General features: G+C 46.3%; 1 protein-coding gene across 15 annotated transcripts in view; it reads right to left on the reverse strand.

Annotated features, from left to right (window-relative positions):
- XYLB (xylulokinase) overlaps positions 1-23,365 on the reverse strand; it is a 115,397-nt gene that overhangs the window by 54,429 nt on the left and 37,603 nt on the right. For all 15 annotated transcript variants that reach the window (XM_083466986.1, XM_083466982.1, XM_083466988.1 and 12 more), the window contains 4 exons: positions 22,709-22,824; positions 22,153-22,268; positions 21,540-21,613; positions 19,613-19,709 (listed from right to left, as the gene is read on the reverse strand). In XM_083466986.1, the coding sequence (XP_083323112.1) occupies positions 19,613-19,709; positions 21,540-21,613; positions 22,153-22,268; positions 22,709-22,824 (403 nt within the window). The remainder of the gene's footprint in view (positions 1-19,612; positions 19,710-21,539; positions 21,614-22,152; positions 22,269-22,708; positions 22,825-23,365) is intronic.

Raw genomic sequence — 23,365 nt, forward strand, 5'->3', positions numbered from 1 at the left:
TTAAGAACTTTGCTTCAGGATGAGAACAGAAATCGCGCAGCAGCAGCAGGAGGCCCATAGCTGTCAAGTGTCCCTTATTTGAAGGGACAGTCCCTTATTCCAGCGCCATGTCCCGCTGCTGTCCCTTATTGATGGATGTCCCTTAATGTCCCTTAAATGATGTCCCTTAAATTTCAAAGGAAGCAACTCCTCTCCCTCCCACCCTGCCGGCCAGGGAGGAGGGAGGCTCCAGCTGTGTTGCTTGGCTGTGTTGCTCACCCAATAAGAAGTCTAAGAACGACTGGGGGGGGTGGAGCTTGCATGCCTCGTGTGTGGCTAGTTAATGCAAGCTGAGGGGTTTTTTGAATGCTGGACGCCATTTTGTTGCACGGGCTGCTGCAAACTTTGCAGTGCAAAGCCAGGCCGGGGAGCCATCTTAAGTTGAGGCTGCATAGGCCTTGTGGTGCATGTGATTCAGATTCTATTCAGTTGAACCTCTGGTTATAAAGTTGGTTGGACAGTGTTCTGGAAGCTACCAGCATGAGTTTGACCAGACTGCAGGAGGACAGGAAGACTGGAGTGCCTGGAACAGGTGAGGCTGCAGGTCCCTTATTTTGGCTGCTGGTCCCTTATTTTCAAGGCTGCTGGTCCCTTATTTTCAAATCTGTAAGTTGACAGCTATGCAGGAGGCCCCATTAGCTAAAGTGGTGCTTCAGGTTAAGAACAATTTCAGCTTAAGAACGGACCTCCAGAACGAATTAAGTTCTTAACCCGAGGTACCACTGTACCCCTAAACATTTTTTTTAGAAAAAAAGCACTGCCTCTACCAATTTATGCCCATCAAGAACAAAGGCTGGAGAGGCCCTGTGAAACATAGACGCCTCTCTTCTTGCAAAGAAATGGCCAGCAGCATCAACCCAAGGAAGCGAATTAAGAAAGCTCTGGGCTTCCCTGACATAGCCAACTGTACTACCTCGGACTGTCCTAGAGGAATCCCAGGGGCATCATCATTGCCTAGAAAGCACATTCCTATCCCTGAACCTTGGTTGACCAGGTAGACAGGAGGGTGAGTTGCCGAAAAGCAGTGTTAACAGCTGCAAGAGGGTTTCTGCCTTTTGTTTTGGGAAGTGATCCAGAAAATATCTGTGCATCTTTCTGAGTGTGAAGGGGAAAGATCTCTGCATTTTTAATCTGAAGGGGAAAACACTGTTCTATTCAGCGAATATAACAACTGCAGAGTTCGGTTCCATGCATGTTCACTCCTCACAGCCCATTCCAACCTCAAATGTTGGAGTGAACATCGCCAGAGCCCTGTATTAGCATCAACAGGAATAATCACACATTTAGTAACTAGCTTGATAGACTCCATCTGGAGCACAAATGTTCAGAGCCCTTGATAAATTTAATGGAACTATTTAAACTTGAAGTACCCTTTTAATTTGAAAAGATCATTCAAGCGGTTCCAGCCTTTCATTATAATATAATGAATACACAGGCCTAGAAACCAAGTTTAGACTTTTTAAAAAAAACACCTATACAAAGTTTGCTTTGGGAGTATAAGTAACGTAGATCTCTATTGACACAGGTCTGCGTAATTACCAAAGAGCGTCACTCAGACCTTTGCGAAGCTGCAGTTCCACAACATGTCTGGAACACAGAGCATACCGCCTGTTCTCTACCTTCAAAACTGCCAATGGCCAGGATTAGGCGAGGAATGTAAGCATCCAAGCTCAAACTTGGACCCAGGAGGAATGTTTTCCAGCCCTAGATGATCCATGATGACCCTTGCCAGCAGGACCACTGCAAGGGGCATCAACTGGAACAGCCTTCCTGGGACCTTTTAGATGTTTGTTGGACTCCAACTCCCATCAGCCCCAGCTAACATGGCCAATGGTCAGGGGTGATGGGAGCGGTGGTCCAAAACATCTGGAGGGTACCAGGTTGGGAAAGGCTGGGCTGGAGTGCAGGCGTCAGAAGATACTTCCTTGATAACCAGGCAGGGACAAAAAATCAGGCTCCTGTTATTTATACTATGTCCAACAGCCAATCTTGTGGCTACATAGGTAAAGGAACCCCTGACTGTTAAGTCTAGTCGCGGACGACTCTGGGGTTGCGGTGCTCATCTCGCTCTATAGGCCGAGGGAGCCGGCGTTTGTCCGCAGACAGCTTCCGGGTCATGTGGCTAGCGTGACTAAGCCGCTTCTGGCGAACCAGAGCAGCGCACGGAAATGCCGTTTACCTTCCCGCCGGAGCAGTACCTATTTATCTACTTGCAGTTTTTGGCGTGCTTTTGAACAGCTAGGTTGGCAGGAGCTGGGACCGAGCAACGGGAGCTCACCCCATCACAGGGATTCGAACCGCTGACCTTCCGATCAGCAAGCCCTAGGCTCAGTGGTTTACACCACAGCACCACCCGTGTCCCTGTAGTGGCTACATAGTACTAGCTAATTGCAGGGGATGGTATTGTCCACCCCAGCTCCCATCTATGCCTGAAAGGAGCCATGCAGCGGAGTCCCACAAAGTCCTAGGAAGCTCGCTAGGTTGTAAGTCCTAGCCTCAGAAAATAAGGCTCCCTGAAAAATCAAATATATTTATTTATTTCGGGTTTATCCCATCTTCCCTGGGGGAAGTGCACATGGTTTCCCTCACTTTATCCTCACAACAAGCAGGTGAGGTAGACTAGGGTGAGTCGGTTAAAGGCCCAAGGTCAGCCACTCACCAAAGTGGGGATTTGAACCTGACTCTATTAAGACTCCGGGAAAGCTATTCCTCCCCCGGTTGCAGCAAGAGCAGATGAAACAAGGTAAAGTATTATTCAATCCTAATAACAAGAGAGGGGTGTGGGTGGCGCTGTGCTCTAAACCACTGAGCCTAGGGCTTGCCGATCAGAAGGTCGGCGGTTCGAATCCCCGTGATGGGGTGAGCTCCCGTTGTTTGGTCCCAGCTCCTGCCCACCTAGCAGTTCGAAAGCACATTGAGTGCAAGTAGATAAAGAGGTACCGCTCCGGCGGGAAGGTAAACAGCGTTTCCGTGCGCTGCTCTGGTTCACCAGAAGTGGCTTAGTCATGCTGGCCACATGACCCGGAAGCTGTACGCCGGCTCCCTCGGCCAATAACGCGAGATGAGTGCCACAACCCCAGAGTTATCCGTGACTGGACCTAATGGTCAGGGGTACCTTTACCTTTTAATAGCAAGAGACAAACGAAAGCAACAAGCCTTAACAATGGCGTCGCTCCAAACTGGGCTCCTTCTCCCTCCTTCCTAGCAACAGCAACTTCCCTGACGGTGGCCACTCATGGTCAAATGTCTTTGAGTCCTTTGTTGCTGTACTCTTAACGAACGCCACGTTCTGGTAGAAGGGGGATCAGAAATTCTTTCCAGTAACAACGTTGTCATCTGGCCACCCTGCCACAGTTTCTCCCTCCCTCTTCTAACACTTCCCAACTTTTCTGTTCATCTCTCTCTGGGCTGTGACTTTCCTCAAACTCCTCAAAGCCCTGCTGTAAATCAAGGTTGTCTCCCTCATCTCCTGCAGCGTCAGGAGAAAATGGAGGGGTGATCTCCAACATTCCTCCTTCTCCATCTTGCCCTCTTGAGTCCGGTCCCTGACAGCTAAGTTCAACATCCTAGCCACTATATCACACCGGTTCCCGTGTAAATACATACCAAGTTTAACTGTGGTTTTTCAGTGTTCAAGGAGAGGGTATCACATTTCCACATGTTTTATAGTTTTCCTGGCATTTATGAAAAACAGGAGGAGATGCAGAACTGGTGCTCAAACGTGAAATGTAACCAAGGCACTCTGAATGTGTGTACCACCAAGTTTAATTCTAGTAACCCAGTATTCAAGGGAGATTTCGCGTTGATACAGGAGTAATATAAAGTAGACAAGTGAAACCAAAAGCTTTGCCAGCAGCACAATAGCTCCAATTCCTGTGCAAAAAATGCCCCAGTTCCAAAGCAAAGCTTGCTCACTTGTTTACCCCACCTGTAATTAAAATGGATAAGTAAACTAGATGCAGAGCGATTCCTTGTGGGAAAGACATTTGATTCGTATAAATAGGATCTACTTAAAAGCTGGCACATCATAATAAATCAGCAGGCAGCAGCATGTATACAGGTTACCTTTCAAAGGAGCGAGCTGATTGGATAGCCACAAATGGGAAGGAGAGGTAACAGGCGAATTAGTGACACTCTCAGCTAAGATTGACAAATGCATTTATCAGTTTATTTGCACCATGCATATACCCTCTAAAAAATGATTTAGTCCTGTCAAACTATCAACTGCAAAACTATTAGAAATCTGCCCCTAGAGCATAGGCATGCTTTTTAAAATTCAATATAATTGCTCCCTTCGAAATTCTCTGGAATTTTTTCTCAGCACAGGTTCTAACTTGCCAAGGAAAACACATCATTCAGAGCAAGTGGAAGCTGAAATAGAAGAACAGGGATGCCCATTGACTTCAGCTTGGCCAGCCCCAGCAGGGGAGGTGAGTCAAGGTTTGGTTCTTGACTCACTCAGAGCAGCAAAGGGGGTGAGGTCAGGGGTGTGTGGAGGGGGTGGGCCACCCTGGGCACCACTTGGGGGGTGACAAGATGGCCTGCTGCCTCCCCCCTGCTGTAGAGTGGCCAAGGGCGCACATGCAGTTAGTATGGGTGCCGCTTGCATGGCATCTGTAAGGGCTGCCTCTCGCACAGCAACTGTACAGGCTGCCACGCGTATGGACTTTGCACGTGTGCCGCTGGGTGGCTCGCCCCGCCACTCGGCGTCCCACCCCGGGTTGCCGTAGAGGGTTCCTTCGCCATTGGGTGGGGTTCAGCTCTGGAGACAGCTTTCCTTTTTCCTTGGTGGGGCTCACAAAAACCTGAAATTTGCTCACCACAGGAGGAGTCGCCAGCCTTTTTCGACCAGTGGGCACATTTGGAGATTTGAAAATGGGTGCTGTCACAAAAATAGCAGCCAAGTTCCATCAGATGCGGCACTGATGGGGGGAAAGCCACGTACACCAATGCTTGCTCAGAAAGGGAACCTCTTTGCACATCTCCAGAGTAGATGGAAGAGTGGGCGTCCAACCCTGGTATTCAGTGAGCATCGTTCCAAGTGGGCAAGGTTCAACGCAGGAGATACTGAGCGAGTGCAAAAAGGAACTAAAGAGCAAACATTCTCTTGTGTATTGTGACTTGTTTTCAGGGGATATTTACTAGGACCTTTGCAGGTGCCATAGGAGAAACTGATGGGCACACTATTACGGTTGCCATAAGTCCTGAATTTCCCGGACATAGCCGGAATACTGCAGGAGGAAGCAATGTCTGGGCGTATGGCAATTTTTTATTTTTTTGTTTTTGAGATTTTGCAAAAGAAAACAACTTTTGTGTCCAGATTTTCACTTTTATCTAGTACAGTCGTACCTTGGAAGTCAAACGGAATCCGTTCCGGAAGTCTGTTCGACTTCCAAAATGTTTGGAAACCAAAGCGCGGCTTCTGATTGGCTGCAGGAAGCTCCTGCAGCCAATTGGAAGCAGCGGAAGCCCTGTCAGACATTTGGCTTCCAAAAATAGTTTGCAAACTGGAACAGTCACTTTCAGGTTTGTGGCATTCGGGAGCCAAAACATTCGAGAACTAAGCTGTTCGAAAACGAAGGTACGACTGTAATGAGGACACCATGCAAGTAATGCTTACATTGACAAATAATGGGTAAAAATACTGGTTCACACAGTCTACTAACAATCTCCCTGTTAATGTTCCAGACACCTGCAAATGTGTCCGCCTTCCCCTCCTGAGTCACTTCAGTGATGTGTACAGGAGAAATACTTTTTCCACCCCTTCAACTTTAATGGAACCAATCTGGGCATGAGGATCGTGTGGGCCTTCATCCCAAATGCCCCACTCCTCCTAGCAAAAGCAGCAAAGAAAGGGCTTTCTAAAAGCACAGTTTAAGTGCCAGTGTAAGATCTAGAGCAAGTAGACCAATCCTGTATGTGTTCCTTCTCACCCGTATTGCATGTTTGAAAATTCTGGGCTCTCTCGGAAGCTAAACCATGTTGCAGATTTCGAACATTATTTCATGTTATTCAGCGTGCATCTTGCTGGTATCCCATAACAGGTCAGCTCTTCCATGAATTTCTCTCTAGCATAAATGAATGGAGGATATGCAAAGTCCCCATTCATTTAAATGGATGCAAGCGTTTAAACATATAAGTGGGCTTCTGACAACATGTAAAATAATTTGTCCATCACTAGGTATGCAATGGGGTCTTTTTAAAATATGATCAAAAGGCAGTCAAAATAGCAACCAAAAGAAAACACAATAAACTCTTTTCCTCACCATCAACAAATCCATCTTCTTAACCCTCACTATCCTTGCCAAAAAAAACTGGATTGCCAAATTTTGGGTTGTAAACTCCTTGAGGCAGTTGCTTGTCTTTTGTACTTCAGTTATTCTCTAATGCCATGAACATAGAAATAATACAAATTAATGTTCATATTTTCTGCTTGAGCTCCAGTTCCTTTACATGACCAATAAGAGTTAAAAAATAAATAAATCCCTGGCTGAATTCTTGCATGCAAAAATGTCTCATGCATGTAATCCACTTTTATTGCTCATTAGAGGTGTTAAACATGAATTAAACTGAGTTTGTTGTATCCTTAGGCTAGACTTCACTCTATAACCTTCTGCATGTTGCACTCTGCTCAGAAAACCGGCAACGTGCAAAAGAACCTTTCTGCAAATCACTGCTAGGAAGCCAAACGCTGGCCAATCCTGAATGGCAGCCATTTTTATCGCCAGACAATGCGGTCAAATGAGTTGGGGCACTGAAGTCCCACAAGTTCAATGGAACAAAGGGATCCACTGCTACTTTCCATAGCTTTTTTCACCCTACAAGTCTGCAATCCTAAGGCCATTCATCCAGGAGTAAGCCCCATTGAACTCAGTGGAAATTCATTCTGGTTAGGACTGCACGACGAAAGCTTTTTGGTTGGAATGGCAAGGGAGATTTGCCTGCCAGTGTGCTCTGCCCCAGATCTCCCTCTGCTGAACCAGTCAGACCAGGCCCTGTATAAGATAATGGCATTAGCTGGCCAGTTAAGTACCACCCTTTACATGTTCAAAAAGGCTGCTCTGTTGCCACAGAGACTAATGAGAGTAGCCCGCCTTCCCACTCCCCGCACCTAGTCGGAAGCAACATTGCTTTGTAAAGATGGAGAACAATAGGCTAAGTGGGGCTGTGTGCAAGAGGGAGAGAGTTTTGACTGGTCCTGGAAGCTGGATACACCGTGGCTTGTCTTGCTCTGCGATGGACCCAAAGCTATGGCTTGGGGATCTCTCTGGAAAGCAAGATCTATTGGGGTGTTGACACTGTGATCCCTTCTATTCTATGCTCAGATACAGTGGTACCTTGGGTTACAGATGCTTCAGGTTACAGACACTTCAGGTTACCTAGAAATAGTACCTCGGGTTAAGAACTTTGTTTCAGGATGAGAACAGAAATTGTGTGGCGGTGGTACAGAGGCAGCGGGAAGCCCCATTAGATAAAGTGGTACCTCAGGTTAAGAACAGTTTCAGGTTAAGAACGGACCTCCAAAACGAATTAAGTTCTTAACCCGAGGTACCACTGTATGTGTAAATAAAACTTCGTATCCTAGACATCACAGTCTCTACTGAGCATCCCTGGAGTCTCATGGCACCGAGACTGGGGAGCACATAATTTCTGCCTGCACTGTGCGAAGAGTGGGGTTATTTCCACACTCAACGACCGTCATGTTGTTCTTTTTTAAAACCTGCTCGTTCTGCCAAGAGATGGCTTGTGCACTTGTCTCTGTGTGTGTATTCTGAAGAGTTATGCTGTATTCTGCATTTCTTTTCTTCCTTTTTAAAATACAGAACAAACTCAAGGCCACGAACAATTTGAATAGGATTTTTTTATATATTAAAAAATGTAAATTTCCACCTGTGTACCACTTTCCTTTTTGTCTGTTTTCAACACAACAGCAGGCGTCAGACATGATAGCTGGTGTCAAGCTTAAGGAACACAATGAGAACTCGGAGCAAAGAATGGCAAGAGGGAAGCTGGCAACCAGGGCAACATCTCAGCATTGATTGTCTTTGAGAACTGCAAGTCCCTCTGGGCAAAACGAAAAAGAAAAAGCCATCGATTTAATCTGTATGCAATTACAGAGTGGCCTCCTTGCAGAGCTCTTCACCTCATCCAAGGAGGAACAACATTAGTTACGACACAGGTAGCCATAACTCTTCAGCAGTGAGCACAACAAAAGGTGACAGAAAAGGGTTTTGACAGGTTGTTGCTCACATTTAAGCACAGCTCTTAAAAATGTGAATCTGGGGCCAGAATCAGCAGCACAAGCTGCATCGGCTGCAAAAGAGGCAGCTCCGCAAAAGATTTTCACGTGGGCTGTAAAAGGCAGAATCATTTTCTGCTGCTCCAGAGGATCAGACTAGATCTAATTTGGGTGATCAGATACATAGGAGGGTCAGGGTTCCTGCACCTTTAATAGATGTTCAGAAGACAGAATTCCAGCAAGTGCAGTTTGCCATGCAAGCAAGACCGGGGGTGGGGGGGTTTCCCTGAGAAAACACTGAATCTGGCAACACATCTTTGTTCTTTAGTCCTTTGGTCGTGTCCGACTCTTCGTGACCCCATGAACCAGAGACCGCCAGGCACTCCTGTTTTCCACTGCCTCCCGCAGTTTGGTCAAACCATGCTGGTAGCTTTGAGAAGACTGTCCAACCATCTCATCCTCTGTCATCCCCTTCTCCTTGTGCCCTCCATCTTTCCCAACATCAGGGTCTTTTCCAGGGAGTCTTCTCTTCTCATGAGGTAGCCAAAGTATTGGAGCCTCAGCTTCAGGATCGGTCCTTTCAGTGAGCACTCAGGGCTGATTTCCTTAAGGATGGATAGGTTTGATCTTCTTGCAGTCCGTGGGACTCTCAAGAGTCTCCTCCAACACCATAATTCAAAAGCATCAATTCTTCAGCTATCAGCCTTCTTTATGGTCCAGCTCTCACTTCCATACATCACTACTGGGAAAACCATAGCTTTAACTATACGGACCTTTGTTGGTAAGGTGATGTCTCTGCTTTTTAAGATGCTGTCTAGGTTTGTCATTGCTTTTCTCCCAAGAAGCAGGCGTTTTTAAATTTTGTGACTGCTGTCACCATCTGCAGTGATCATGGAGCCCAAGAAAGTAAAATCTCTCACTGCCTCCATTCCTTCCCCTTCTATTTGCCAGGAGGTGATGGGCCCAGTGGCCATGATCTTAGTTTTTTTGATGTTGAGCTTCAGACCATATTTTGCGCTCTCCTCTTTCACCCTCATTGAAAGGTACTTTAATTCCTCCTCACTTTCTGCCATCAAGGTTGTGTGCATAACACAGGGTGGGAATAGCCCGTTCATTTCAACTGAGCTTGCCCAGGAGACTGTTCACGTGGACTGCGCAAATCTCGTTTAACCTTGCCGGTGACAAAGATGCCACCGAGGCAGCACTTTGCACTGGGTCAATACAGCGTACTGAAGCTATTTATTTATTTAAATAGCCTCCCCTATTCTGAAAGTTCCGGGGACGGCTAACAATGGACTAAAAGCATGTCTAAAATGCCATTAGAACAAAATGAATGCCAAAGCACCGGCTCTATAGAGCTTAACCTTGGTACCACAAAGCAGTAACCACTTTGAAAAGCACTGCAATGCTTTTGGAAAATGCTCGTTCTTGGCCCTATCTGCTGATGGCAGAGATAGAACCTGAGACCTTCTGCATGCAAAGCAGAGACTCCACTGCTGGGATACAGCCCTTTGCACTGCAAAGAAGGGTCTCATGTGGTCTACAGATCATTCCCTCATTATAAGGGTTCCAGCCTGGCTTTCTCCCCGGAATGAAGGCTTCTTTTCTGTCACCGTGTTCAAGCATTAAAGGCCGCTCTAACTGCAGTCTGGTGCAGCACTGCCCAGACACACGACAGTGAGAACTGGACTCATGTTAGGAAGAGAAAGTGGGATTTAGAAAAGAGGCATTAGGGATCCAGAATTACTGAGAGCACAGGTTGACATTCCATTCTGCCCAAATGCAAGTTTGCTTCGTCTTTCACTGAGAGGCGTTGCTCAGTTAAAACAGGGGTCAGCAAACTATTTCAGCAGGGGGCTGGTCCACTGTCCCTCAGACCTTGTGGGGGGGCTGGACTATATGGGGGGGAATGGAATTAATTCCTATGCCCCACAAATAACCCAGAGATGCATTTTAAATAAAAGGACACATTCTACTCATGTAAAAACACGCTGATTCCCGGACCATCCGCGGGCCGGATTTAGAAGGCGATTGGGCCGGATCCGGGCCCTGGGCCTTAGTTTGCCTACCCATGAGTTAGAGGATATTGCCGGCCTATATTTATGGAGCAAATTCATGGGGCATGTAGTGAGCCTCTGTTCATAAACCTGTTGGCACACCATAGACAATGGCAGGATTTTTAAAGTCGCCAATACACTTACATTATCAGATCCAAGTTTTAAAGGCTGCGAATTCAAACACGGCATTTTATTAGCAGCATGTTACCTCTCTGGAGGCCTGTGGATTTGACTGAAGGAACCGTTGTTCCAGAGTTAAGGGCCAGACTAAGAGGGTAGCAGGAGCAAGATGTCAAACATCAAAACAACAACGTAGCAATCTTGCAATCTGAATATGTGCACAATACAACGCCAACACCATCCCAACTACATTATGTCTACAATATATTTATCCTTCCAGATGGGAAGGAGGTGGATAAACCTAACATTTTCAAAATGCCATTAAAATGCACTCATTTGAGACACACACAGCCCCCAAGCTCCAAAAAGTCTGAAAAAGAACCCTCACTGTAGGCCACAGTGTGCCCCACAAATATTTTACCAAGCTACGAAACACCACTGTGCCCCAGCATGAACTGCTCAATTGTTATTTGCATTTAACAAGTAGCAGTGCATCTTTTTAAGGTTGGGTGGAAATCATGGTCTAGATCAGAAGTGGAAAACCTGCCCACCCCCACCCCACCCAGAACTCTTAAAGAATTCAAAAATGAAATTGCTGGTATTCTAACATAAATATGTAACTTGTCCCTAAAATCAGCCCCCACATCCAAGGACTAGAAAGTGGCCAATGTAACACCTCTTTTTTTTTAAGGAATACAGAGGGAATCCAGAAAATTATGTCTCTTGGGGGAAAACTGGTGGAAAGCATTATTAAACCCAAGAGTACCTAGCATATAGAAGTACAAATTTTGCTGAAGCATGATCAGCATGGCTTCTGCAAGGTTAAGTACTATCTCACTAACCTTTTCAGAGTTCTTTGAGAGTGTCAGAAAGCATCTAGCTAGAGGTGATCCAGTCGAACTGGTTAGGAAACTGGAAGCCAAGAGTAGGAATAAAAGTACAGTTGGGGGGGGGGGGAGTACAGATGTAGAAAGTGGAGACCTTCCAAGGGTTGGTTTGGGGACTTGTGCTTTTCAGTGTGTTCACAATGATTTAGGGTTGGGGTGTGTAATAAGGTTACCACAGTTGCTGATGATACCACATTGTTCAGAGTGACTGCAACAAAAAGGGATTACGTGGAGCTCTGAAAGGATTTCTCCAAATTCAGTGAATGTACAGTAAAATGGCAAATGAAACTCAATGTAAAAAAGGTAAAGGGACCCCTGACCATTAGGTCCAGTTGTGACCGACTCTGGGGTTGCAGCACTCATCTCGCTTTATTGGCAGAGGGAGCCGGTGTACAGCTTCTGGGTCATGTGGCCAGCATGACTAAGCCGCTTCTGGCGAACCAGAGCAGTGCACGGAAACGCCATTTACCTTCCCGCTGGAGCAGTACCTATTTATCTACTTGCACTTTGACGTGCTTTTGAACTGCTAGGTTGGCAGGAGCAGGGACTGAGCAACGGGAGCTCACCCCGTCGTGGGGATTCAAACCGCCAACTTTCTGATTGGCGAGTTCTAGGCTCTGTGGTTTAACCCACAGCGCCACCCGCGTCCTCAATGTACATTGAGGCAAAAAAAACCCCTAATTTCACAGACATACAAATGGATGTCACCACCAGGGAACTAAGGTACTAGCTTTTTACCTGGTTCAGGCTCCCCTGGCTCCCTATTATGGAAATATGTTTTCTTAACTGCCTGCATAAACCTGGCAGCATAGAAAAGTGTTTGGCATGAGAATATGAGCATGAGAATATGCCCAGAGATTCTCTCTCTCTCCTGAAAGCAAAGGGAAACGTGGTGGTCCAGGGAGAAAAACTGCAGAAAGATTTCAGTTTGGTAGCCACACAGAATCTCCTGTCCTGGATGAGGGATCTGTGTACTTATGGAAACTAAAAAGGGAAAAGGGAAAGGAAGATGATTCTCGATAGTAAGAAAATTCATTTAGAGAACTGCCGGGCGGTAGTTTTACAAAGAAGTCCCTATCAAATCTTGCACTGGAAGCCACTATGATTGCCATTGCTATCAGTTGTGAGTTTTGAAGCGCTGCCAAATCAACAGCCCTAAAGAGTGATAAAGCAGAATCATTATCTATGGCTTGATGCCTCTCAAATGTCAAGAGCCCCCTGACAACTAATCTAGCAGCCCCGATTGCTTACACTTCAGGGTGTTGTTCAAATGTTGGTTCCATGAAACGAGATAAGAAGTCACTGTTGCGTTGTTTCCAGAGAATAAGAACGCAAAAGAGACCGAGATGGTATCCACTGTTGAAGCAGCTTCTGTTGACACAGCAAAAGTTTGCAGGCTTTTTTGAATTAGGTAAAGGTAAAGGGACCCCTGACCATTAGGTCCAGTCGTGGCCGACTCTGGGGTTGCGGCGCTCATCTCACTTTATTGGCCGAGGGAGCCGGCGTACAGCTTCCGGGTCATGTGGCCAGCATGACTAAGCCGCTTCTGGCGAACCAGAGCAGCGCACGGAAACACAGTTTACCTTCCCGCCAGAGCGGTACCTATTTATCTACTTGCACTTTGACGTGCTTTCGAACTGCTAGGTTGGCAGGAGCAGGGACCGAGCAACGGGAGCTCACCCCATCACGGGGATTCGAACTGCCGACCTTCTGATCAGCAAGCCCTAGGCTCTGTGGTTTAACCCACAGCACCACCCGCGTCCCTTTTTTGAATTACAGAGACATTTTTTTTCTCATGGACAGTGGAAAGGTAATGAAGTTTCCAACTGTCAAGGCTCTTGACTCAAAGCACAGTCACGGCAGAGGGCCGATCACCAAGACATCAGCCTTGGGAAGGCAAAGCAAGAGAGGCACTATGTGGATGGGCAAGCAGGCAGGCGAGAAGCCTAGAAGCAGCTGGTTTAGTCTGTCAGCAGTTTTGCAGAGACTCATTACTCAGGCTTGGTAGGCCAATGTCTAAAGACTGAGACTCCTTATGTCACCTGGCAATCTCTGCCTTTGCAAACTGCAGTACCTCCTTCTGGCCACCTACACTGGTGGCGCACAAGTGCAATGTTCACCAAGCCAACAGCTCCCTCTTCCGGTACACTGCCAGAGTGGCACAGAGTGCAAGGCACTGGGGTGCATATGTCTGCCAGAGCCCTCCACTCAAGGCTCCCAGAGCCAGAAACAAGATGGTGGTGGTGATGCCAACCTTCAAATCCTAGTTACCTTTAGAGTTAGGTTAAGGACCAAATTCAATAGGCATACATGTTAGGTGCTGAGCCATTCTTGGGCTCCACATATTTCTGGTCCAAAGGCCAAGCTTCTGTATCCTTGGGTCCATTGCCACTACTGTACTGTCACGCGATACAAAGCCACAGCGCTGATCTCACCATGCGTAGCTTTCACATGGGCTTTGCCCGCATTGTGCAATCATCCGTTTTGGTGTCTGGTAGACAGCGAAGGCTCTTGGAAATCTCAGCTTTCTTTTCTTTCTTTTCTTCCAAAAACAACAGTAAAGCAATTCTCTGGGCCTTATAGCTTCCGAGATAAGCCTGAAAATATGTGGGCAGCATCTCACGGAAATTGAGAGGTGAGCTGAGCAAAATCGCAGTCAAGAGGCGGGTCTCCTGTGACGTGGATGTAATAGCTCCACGACTCTTTGTCGGGACAAATAGAATAAATTATGCTAAACAAGCAAAAGACGACATATTTGCATAAGATATTCAGGGTGCAAGATTTTCTCAGCATAGATACTGGGTTGCCTTGGTGAGGTGTTTTTTTTTTAAAAAAGTGAGCTCCCACAATGGATTGAGCTGCGAGAACTTTTGAAAAACTCAAGCACAGAGAAGAGACAGGGCCACAGGCCATATATAGATACCAGGTTGCCTAATTGCAAAACTGAGACACTCATTTTGCAAAACGGGAGGCGGGGGGGGGCAATTAGTTTATGTGGGGGAAATGGGAAGTTAGGGGGAATGAAATACAAATTGTTCCCTTTACCACCACAGAGTGTATAAATTAAAAAGGGCTGTGTTTGCTTTTTTTCTTTCTTTGTCTTTCTTATTTTTTTTCCTTTTTCTTTTATTCTTTCTTTGCTTCCCTCCCCTTAAGTCAACAACCTTTAACAGGATACAGGGCGTTCCTAGAGGATTTTCCTTGAAATTTGATTAAAACACATACAGAAGAAAACAGTAACTGAAAAAGACCTGTAAGTTCTATATCATGCCAGGAAACCTGAACTAAACTTTTGTCACATAGTCCAACAGGAGTCTTTGTACTATAAGGCAGGGCTGAGTCAGATAAAATTAATCTAATTGTTAAGATAAAACTGCCATGAGGTGGGATCGACTGCCCTCTCCTGGAGAGAGAGAACAAAATCAGGGTTTTTTTAGGTGAGCTTGTGAGAAACTGTGTGCAGTGTTTTTTGGATTCTATCCCTATAGCAATGAGTAATAATATTTAGATTTTAAAACTGCACATGTCTGCTTGGAAGAAAGATACAGCAACCCTTGTCTGTCACCCTGCAATGTATATATCATTATGCAGCAGTTTTTGTATATGCTGTAAACCGCCCAGAGTGGCTGGGGAAACCCAACCAGATGAGCAGGGTATAAGCAATAAAATTATTATTATTATTATTATTATTACCTGCAACAAAACTCCTAAATATTTTTGTTTTTACTTCTTCAAACTTCAGGACCAACCCCAGATCTGCTAATGGCTTCCTCGTCTGCATAGGGGGTGCCATTTTGGCTACATTAGAAATGATACCTGAGCCTCAGAAATAGAAGGAATGCTTCTTCAGCACCAGAGATTAACTATTTCTGCTCGAGGCTCAGGCAGTCTTGGTGTTGCAGAGTGCCTTCCATCAGCTTTGGCTGCTGCCCTAGCTGCCCCCTCTCAGGGCAGGCATAACCTACCTTCTGCCATCTAGGCTCTGCTAACCTCTAGGTTTGATTACTGCAGCATGTTATACATAGGGCTGCCTCTGAAGATGGCTCGGAAAATTCAGCTAGTGCAGAATTCGGCAGCCCAGTTGCTCTCCCGGCAGAACTATCTGCCAATTTGTTTCCGGGCCCAGTTCAAAGTGCTGGTTTTGATCTATAAAGCCTTAAACGGCTGAGGACCGCAATACCTCAAAGACTCTCTCCCTGTATGAACCAACCCAGACCCTGCAGTCATCATATGAGGCCCTTCTTTGTGTGACTCCTCCATGAGAAGTCCGGAGGGTGGCAACACAAGAAAAGGCCATTTCTGTGGTGGTTCCCCACTTGCTGAATGCTCTCCCTAGGGAGACTCACCTGGTGCCTTTGATACATAGCATTATGTGCCAGACAAAACCATTCCTCGTCTCCCAGGCTTTTGGTAATTAAACAATCTATGGCCTTTTATACTGGAGGTGCGTGTTTATTGTTTTTCTTTGTTGCTTTGCTATGCATTTTTTGCATTTTCATACAGGCAACTCCCCATTTGCACGGGGGTTGCGTACCGGGCCATCTGCCCCCGTCCCATTCGCCCCCTTCCGGCGTCAAAAACAGTGTGCACATTGGCAGTCAGGAGTCAATCAAATGCATGTGAAATGGTCATTGCCTGTGTGGTAAACTACCCTATGTTCCTCGGATGAAGAGTCGCATAGAAATTTAATAACTAATAATTATCATTATTATTACTATTAAGCATTTTAATAAAGGTAAAGGGACCCCTGACCAGTCGTGACCGACTCTGGGGTTGCGGCGCTCATCTCGCTTTATTGGCCGAAGGAACCGGCGTACAACTTCCAGGTCATGTGGCCAGCATGATTAAGCCGCTTCTGGCAAACCAGAGCAGCGCACAGAAACGCCGTTTACGCCAGAGGTATATCAGGTGAGCAGCGCAAATCCACCCCACTGCCCGCTGCTGTAGCTACCATTTTTAAACTTGCAAAGCCTCTATGGATACAATCGACCGAGAATTCTCCCCTAAAATGAATAAGAGCAAAGCAACATCAAAGCAGTTGTGTTCCTGTACCAGTCCCATTCATTTCCATCGGGCATGCTAAGGAGAACTTCATGGTGAATTGTGCCCTAAGTCCATTTCAGCAGATGCTGCCACAGAGAACAAAGAAAAGGCCTGAAGAAAGACCACTCCTTTCACTTTTTCTTTTTGCTATGCATTCACAAAGGAACCGCCAGTGACTGAACACAGATCTAAGGATAAAGCCACAGTAAGAACGAGAATTTAGGAAAATATCAAACACACCAGTTTCACTTTTTAATGCTTGACGTTATACTATGTGATAGCAAGGCGCAGGCACGCGTATAGTTTTATAAAAGCCAACATTTCATCTTAATTGCAAGAGACCTGGGCTTCATGCAAATCTATATGCACATTTTGGAGACGACAAACACCAAATTAGCAGATGTTTCCAGACTGGAGAGCAGGCTTGAAAACAAGCTCTCTTTCCAACAGAGCAACCTTGATTGTTTTCACAAAGGTATGATTTCAGGCAAACATGAAACGTGAGGCGCAAGCATCACTTAACAGCAGGCGTTGCCACAACAGAAACTAGAGCACAGGAACTGAGCCTCTCTTTCCAGGACTCAAATACTAAATTATAAAGTGCGCTTTTCCCCAACTACAGTGTTATGTACTGAGTTGAATAGGATCCAAAATGCAGCGGTCTGATTGGTCCTAGAACAATAGGATCCAGAATGCAGCAGTCTGATTGGTCCGCAGGAGCTACCCAAACCAACTCTAGGTGGAAGTGAGTCCGCAACCTGATTGACCTACAGGAGAATCCCAGAATTAGCCAATCACGTGGGGCCCATTGTGTAAATAATGTATATAAAGAAGACCTTTCGGGGGAACTTCCATTCCTCACTACTCTGAGCTGAATAAAGAGCATGAAATCCACACTCGACTCTGAGTATATTTCATACAGATATTAGAAGCAATAACAGCATGGATGGCTTTCCCCTAAAACTGCTTCCCCAATGGTGCCTGCTGCAATGCCCCCTACTGCTTAAAACATGGATTTCTCTGAAGGTGGAAAGATAAGATTTGAGGGAGGAGGCCTTTAGTCTAGCCTTCTCCCCTAGCTTTCCATGTGCAGAGATGTGCAGCACTGGGGAGCATTCATTCATGCACTCCACTCGCACTCGCTACCGGCAGTCTAAACCAATACGGTCCCAGAAGACCCAGACTATGTTCTTTTTTTCCTGCACTTTCAAATCTGCTCAGAAACATAACAGTTGTTTGTTACTTGCCCATAGCCATACAAAGAGTCAGTAGAAGACCCAAGAATCAATCAGCTCAGGGCACACAGATGCCCTCGCCAGCTTGGCAGTGCAAGAGTGACTCCGACCCCTTTCCTTCTGGCAAGCACGCAGCAAGAGCCCCCTGTGGAGTGCTGGGGCCATGTGGCACCATGTGGCACTGGCGAGAGCCAGTGTGGTGTAGTGGTTAAGAGCAGTGGACTTGTAATCTGGTGAACCGGGTTCGATTCCCCGCTCCTCCACATGCAGCTGCTGGGTGACCTTGGGCTAGTCACACTTCTCTCTGAAGTCTCCCAGTCTCACTCACCTCACAGAGTGTTTGTTGTGGGGGAGGAAGGGAAAGGAAATTGTTAGCCGCTTTGGGACTCCTTAGGGTAGTGATAAAGCGGGATATCAAATCCACACTACTCTTTGCCTTTGTCCGAGGGAAGGGAACCAGAGGCTGGCCTTGGGGGACAGGCCAGTGTTGTCCACAGGCGGCGGTGGCAGCCTTAGAAATTGCCCCAGAACCAGGATCAAGAGGAAGGAGATGCAGAAGCCACTCTTGTTGCTCCTGCCCAACCTCAAGACCAGCAGATCTAGCAAGGCCAACAGTTCTGATGGGCCCTTCAAGTGGTGGCGGCAGCCCAAACGAAACCAGAAGTCCAATCAGAACAAGCCAGCGATCCTGAGCAGCTCCACCAATCCCTACAGCCGCTGTACAGCTGGTGGCATCCTTGCCAAAGTTAGTTGCCGCTGGTAGCAAGGCTGCAGCTGCCCAAGTGGCAACTGCTGGAGCTTCTCTGGGGACAGAGTGGTTTGACCGCTGCCAAAGCAGGCAAGCTCCGCCAATGCAATCAGCTCTGGTGGCTTATAGGCTCGGCTCAACCTCAGCCTCCTGTTAGACTTCCATGGCTCCCCCTTGCCTCCTCGGAACGATGCCAAAATCAAGGGAATGAAGACGCACATTCCAGATGGCTCTGGAAGGCTTGAAGCAGCCAACACGTTTAGACCTCAAGCACATAGTGATTTCCTACTTTTGGTTCAGCTCCTGCAACAAAGCACCCTTCCTTTCACTGGCAAGCCGGGTGTGGCGTTTGCCTCCTAGGATGGGTCATAAGGAAAGGGTTAAAATAGGTGTGATGTGATTGGCCAGTGAGAATGCAAGGGGGGAATAAAAGTTAGAGTGGGAGGTTTTGAAAGTCAGTTGAGTTGGGTTGAGGTTTGGGAGTTGAAGAAGGAAGAGGGAGGTTTAGGTGTGGGTTGGTAGAGTTGTATTGTGAGAGAGTGAGAGGAATTGTTAGGTGGAGTCAGATAGATAGTTGGAATAATCAGTTTGGAGTTGTTAGGAACTAAGAATAAGAAACGAACAAGAGAAAAATCAACTGAAACCATAAGCTTGTTCCTGCATTTAAAAATAAACTTGATTATTTGTTTATGTTAACAACTGACTGGACTCCATGTGTCCCCGTGAGATACGGGGTGGTGGCAGCGGAAAAAGCAATCGTCAAACGTCCGGGGGCCCTGTGTGTGATCGCCACACCGGGACTTAGCACAATGCACAAAGAGCCAGAATGTAGCCATCAGTCACCCACAACTTTCAGGGACACCGATGCAATCCCACAATATGGCGGGGAAGACTAAAAGGAAGAAGGCCACCCAAACGACACTTTCAACCGTCTGTAGATCCAAGCGATCCACTTTTTCCATTTCAGCACCCCTTCTCTCAGGCAGGATATTTCATTTCAGATCCAGTGTTTAGAAAAGGAAAAACTCTGAGGAAGCTTTCTCTAGCCCACACTCAAACTATTGACCCACAGGGACCCTTCAGCATGGCGGTACTCCTCAGAACTGGGCAGTTGTGCTCTTTTTGATCCAGATCGGCCTGGGGGGGGAGGGAATGCAGGAATGTGCACCCAACTATTCAAACAGGACTTATCAGGTTAATGCAGCATTCTTTTAGCTCTCTTGTCATGCCATAGACACACTCACGGATTGTATATCCCAGCTTTTCAGCATGAATCCTTTTGGCCATGAACTGCCCTTCAATCAAGGCCCGTATCTCCAGTTCCTTGGGAAATGTTGAGACCTGTAAAGAAAGAAAAACAGATTTATATCCATGCGTCCAATGCAGTAAGAGAGGCTACTTTAAAACCATGCACACCAAATGCCCGGTTTATGATACGTCAAAGTTGCCTTCGCCTTCTGAGTCTGTACTTAGTCAGAGCTACTTTGCCTTCCCGCAGCATCATGACAACCCCAATTCAGCTCATAATCTTGTCCTAGCTGACATTCCTCAATCCTGAAATCAAGGCTTGATGAAATATTTGCAGCGCAACTGCTAACTTTGTTTCTGTATTTTCTCCTTCATATGTAAAGGACGTTTTGAAGCTTGCTTACAGAACATTTTTGTTGGAGTGGTGGAGTGCAGAAAGCAGTAAAGGTAAAGGTAAAGGGACCCCTGACCATTAGGTCCAGTCGTGTCCAACTCTGGGGTTGCGGCGCTCATCTCGCTTTACTAGCCGAGGGAGCCGGCGTACAGCTTCCGGGTCCTGTGGCCAGCATGACTAAGCCGCTTCTGGCGAACCAGAGCAGCACATGGAAACGCCGTTTATCTTCCCGCCAGAGCAGTACCTATTTATCTACTTGCACTTTGACGTGCTTTCAAACTGATAGGTTGGCAGGAGCTGGGACCGAGCAACAGGAGATCACCCCGTCGCAGGGATTCGAACCGCCGACCTTCCGATCGGCAAGTCCTAGGCTCTGTGGTTTAACCCACAGTGCCACCCGCGTCCTGCAGAAAGCAGAGCCACAGATAAATTCACCAGCAGAAATTTGTCTTCCTGCTGCCTGATTAAAACTAACCCTGCGGTGCTGTCACTTCCCTTCGTAACAGTCAAATCCTTTGCATCTCTACCCAGAAGCAAGCTCCAATGAGTTCAGTGGGGCTTACTCCCAGGTAAGTGTGCTTGGGATTGCAGCCTAATTCAGTGAGGTGTGGAATCTTTTTTTCTCTGTCCCATGGACACTGTTTAAATAAGGAAGCTTGTACCACAAATATTGACAAACTCCCCCATGGACCAGCACATTGTTTTGTTTTATTGCACTGATGGCTGCAGACCAAAGTTCACACACTAGGAAGCAAGTGGATGTGGTGGGACTTCCTCCCAAGGATCACTGCTAGAAAACAAGTGTTTAAAGTGCTTTGTAACCTTTATTTATATTTGTGACAAGCATGTGAGGTTCGGCTGTGGTTACTATCTCTCGTTTTAAAAATGGAAAGCTGTGGTACAGACAAGAGTATCTAGCCCAAAGCCATTGAAATCAGGGGCTGAGGAGGGATTTGATTCAAAATATCCCAGGGACGTGGGTGACGCTGTGGTCTAAACCACAGAGCCTAGGGCTTGTCAATCAGAAGGTCGGCAGTTCGAATCCCTGCGACGGGGTGAGCTCCCGTTGTTCAATCCCAGCTCCTGCCCACCTAGCAGTTCAAAAGCACATCAAGTGCAGGTAGATAAATAGGTACCGCTCTGGCAGGAAGGTAAACGGCGTTTTTGTGCACTGCTCTGGTTCGCCAAAAGCGGCTTAGTCATGCTGGCCACATGACCCAGAAGCTGTCTGCAGACAAATGCCAGCTCCCTTGGCCTATAGAGCGAGATGAGCATGCAACCCCAGAGTCATCCGCGACTGGACCTAACGGTCAGGGGTACCTTGACCTGGACAAACTTGACGTGCCATACATTCTAGGGAAGTGAAAAGCTTGATATCTGTTTTGGTTGCTATTGCCTGGTTATGAATTTTGGAGCATGCAAAGTTGTGACACCTGTTGAGGAAGGGTTTGTATGTCGAAGTGTTGCCCAGGCTGGAATTCAATTATGCTTCAAGTAACCCTTAAAAAAAGATGTGAGGCTGATCTTACTCTGTTGTTGTGTGTGTTGAATCGGTGAATTCCCACTGTCTCCGGTATAATCTCCATCACATCAAAATAAAAGCCTAAATGGAAAGTTAAAAATATTACCACATTTGTGTTTTGTAACAACAATCTTTAACCTAAATATATATATATATTATGACAACAATAAGTAGCAGAATGATTTACACTTTGTGTTTGGGCATTACATGTTCAAGCCTTTACATGTTGCTTCCTCTCTCCCTTCCTTCTTCCCCCTCCCTCCTCCCCTCATATGTTCTGTTTAAATAGGTATTTCTTGGTTTCTGGTAAACCACGGTCTTCCATTACATCTTAACCAGCAAACAACGGCATGCACTTGTCCTGGAACCCACAGTTATAAACCAGAGTTTGACTGTGACTTGCAAGGGAAGAATCACTGCCTTTTTCTGACGGTGATTTCTATGTCTCTTCCAGTGGCTACTGGTAGTCTGCTGAAGCCAGTGTGTCTGATGGCAGTTAACAGAAGATTGTGTTGCTCTTCTGGTAGATGAGCAGGTCATTGATGCACAAGAGGCCAGTGGAGCAGATGCTAAAGCATCTAATCAAACCTTGATACTTCCCTCTCTTCAAAGACACATACCCACATTTCCATCATTTCCAACAGCCGTAGACAAAAGCGCTTTGGAAAATTCCTCCCATGAGCCAGAGGCATGCTCATCTCGAATCTTCTCTCTCATCAAAGAACCATTCTTATAACTAAAGTAAATTATAAAGCTAAAGTTATAAAATGCCAGTCGAATCTCGCAACAGATCCGATCAAAATTTGAAAGTTACATCATCGTTTTGTTGGGGGTCTGGAAATCATAGCACAACGCAAGTCTTCTGAAATGGAAATCCTATGTAACTCAGTCCTGTTGAAGCTGGTAGGACTTACTTTTTGCATGTCTGACCTACCAATTAAAAGAAATCTGTCTGAAAAGGCTTGTGGGCTCGTGGAATCAAGAGATGCTGTCAGGCCCATAAGATCTAATTGTGTAACCAAAGCTTATTTTAGCTGGGGACACACCTCGTAAAAAAGAGATCACTGGACCTACTCCAGTGCTCAAATAAAGTAGACAGGACTATAGGAAACAGGCCACTGGCCCAACTCCAAATAAACACAGTATTCATATGTGAAACAATATAAACTTTGTTACCACAGCATGGCCATGTAGGCTTGTGAATCAACTGGACTGCAGAGGATGTGACCTTCTAAAGCAGGTTTGGGCTCTTTAATCCAGAGAAGCAATGTATCACTAGTGCCAAGGCTAATCTGCGAGAGGAAATAATTGAGGTGTTAGTGCACAACGTGCATGAAAAGCAATGCAGAAATTAAATTAAACCCATTTGTTTGTAGTACTAATTATCTTTGAATTACACATTAAGGCAATTGCATTCTTGAGGTATCAGCTTGGCTTGTCACCTTTGCGTGAAGCATAGTGCAGAAGGAAGTGAAAGGAAATCTATGGATTTATTAGGGTAAATTCTCACACATGCATAATCGTCACTGAACAACTGTGACATACAGTGATGACTTGCGTGCGTGAAACAGCCGCCACAGAATCCCAAGCCTTCCTAGCACCCGACTTCACTCCAAGCCATACCTTTTAACAAAGCTTGTTTATGCATTCAGGCAGAGAGTCGTTTCACTAGGTTGGTTAATCAACTTTCTTTCTACATCATCTCAATCCATTCCAAAATCCTTCTCAACAGAAATGGAATCTATCTCAGACCAGCAAAGGGTAATCAATGCACATGTCCTATGCTTTTTAGGGCACACAATCCAGTCAAAATTAAGCATTTTAAGCACCACT

The sequence above is a fragment of the Podarcis liolepis genome, assembly GCF_965112155.1.
Source record: "Podarcis liolepis genome assembly, chromosome: 12".
NCBI lineage: Eukaryota > Metazoa > Chordata > Lepidosauria > Squamata > Lacertidae > Podarcis > Podarcis liolepis.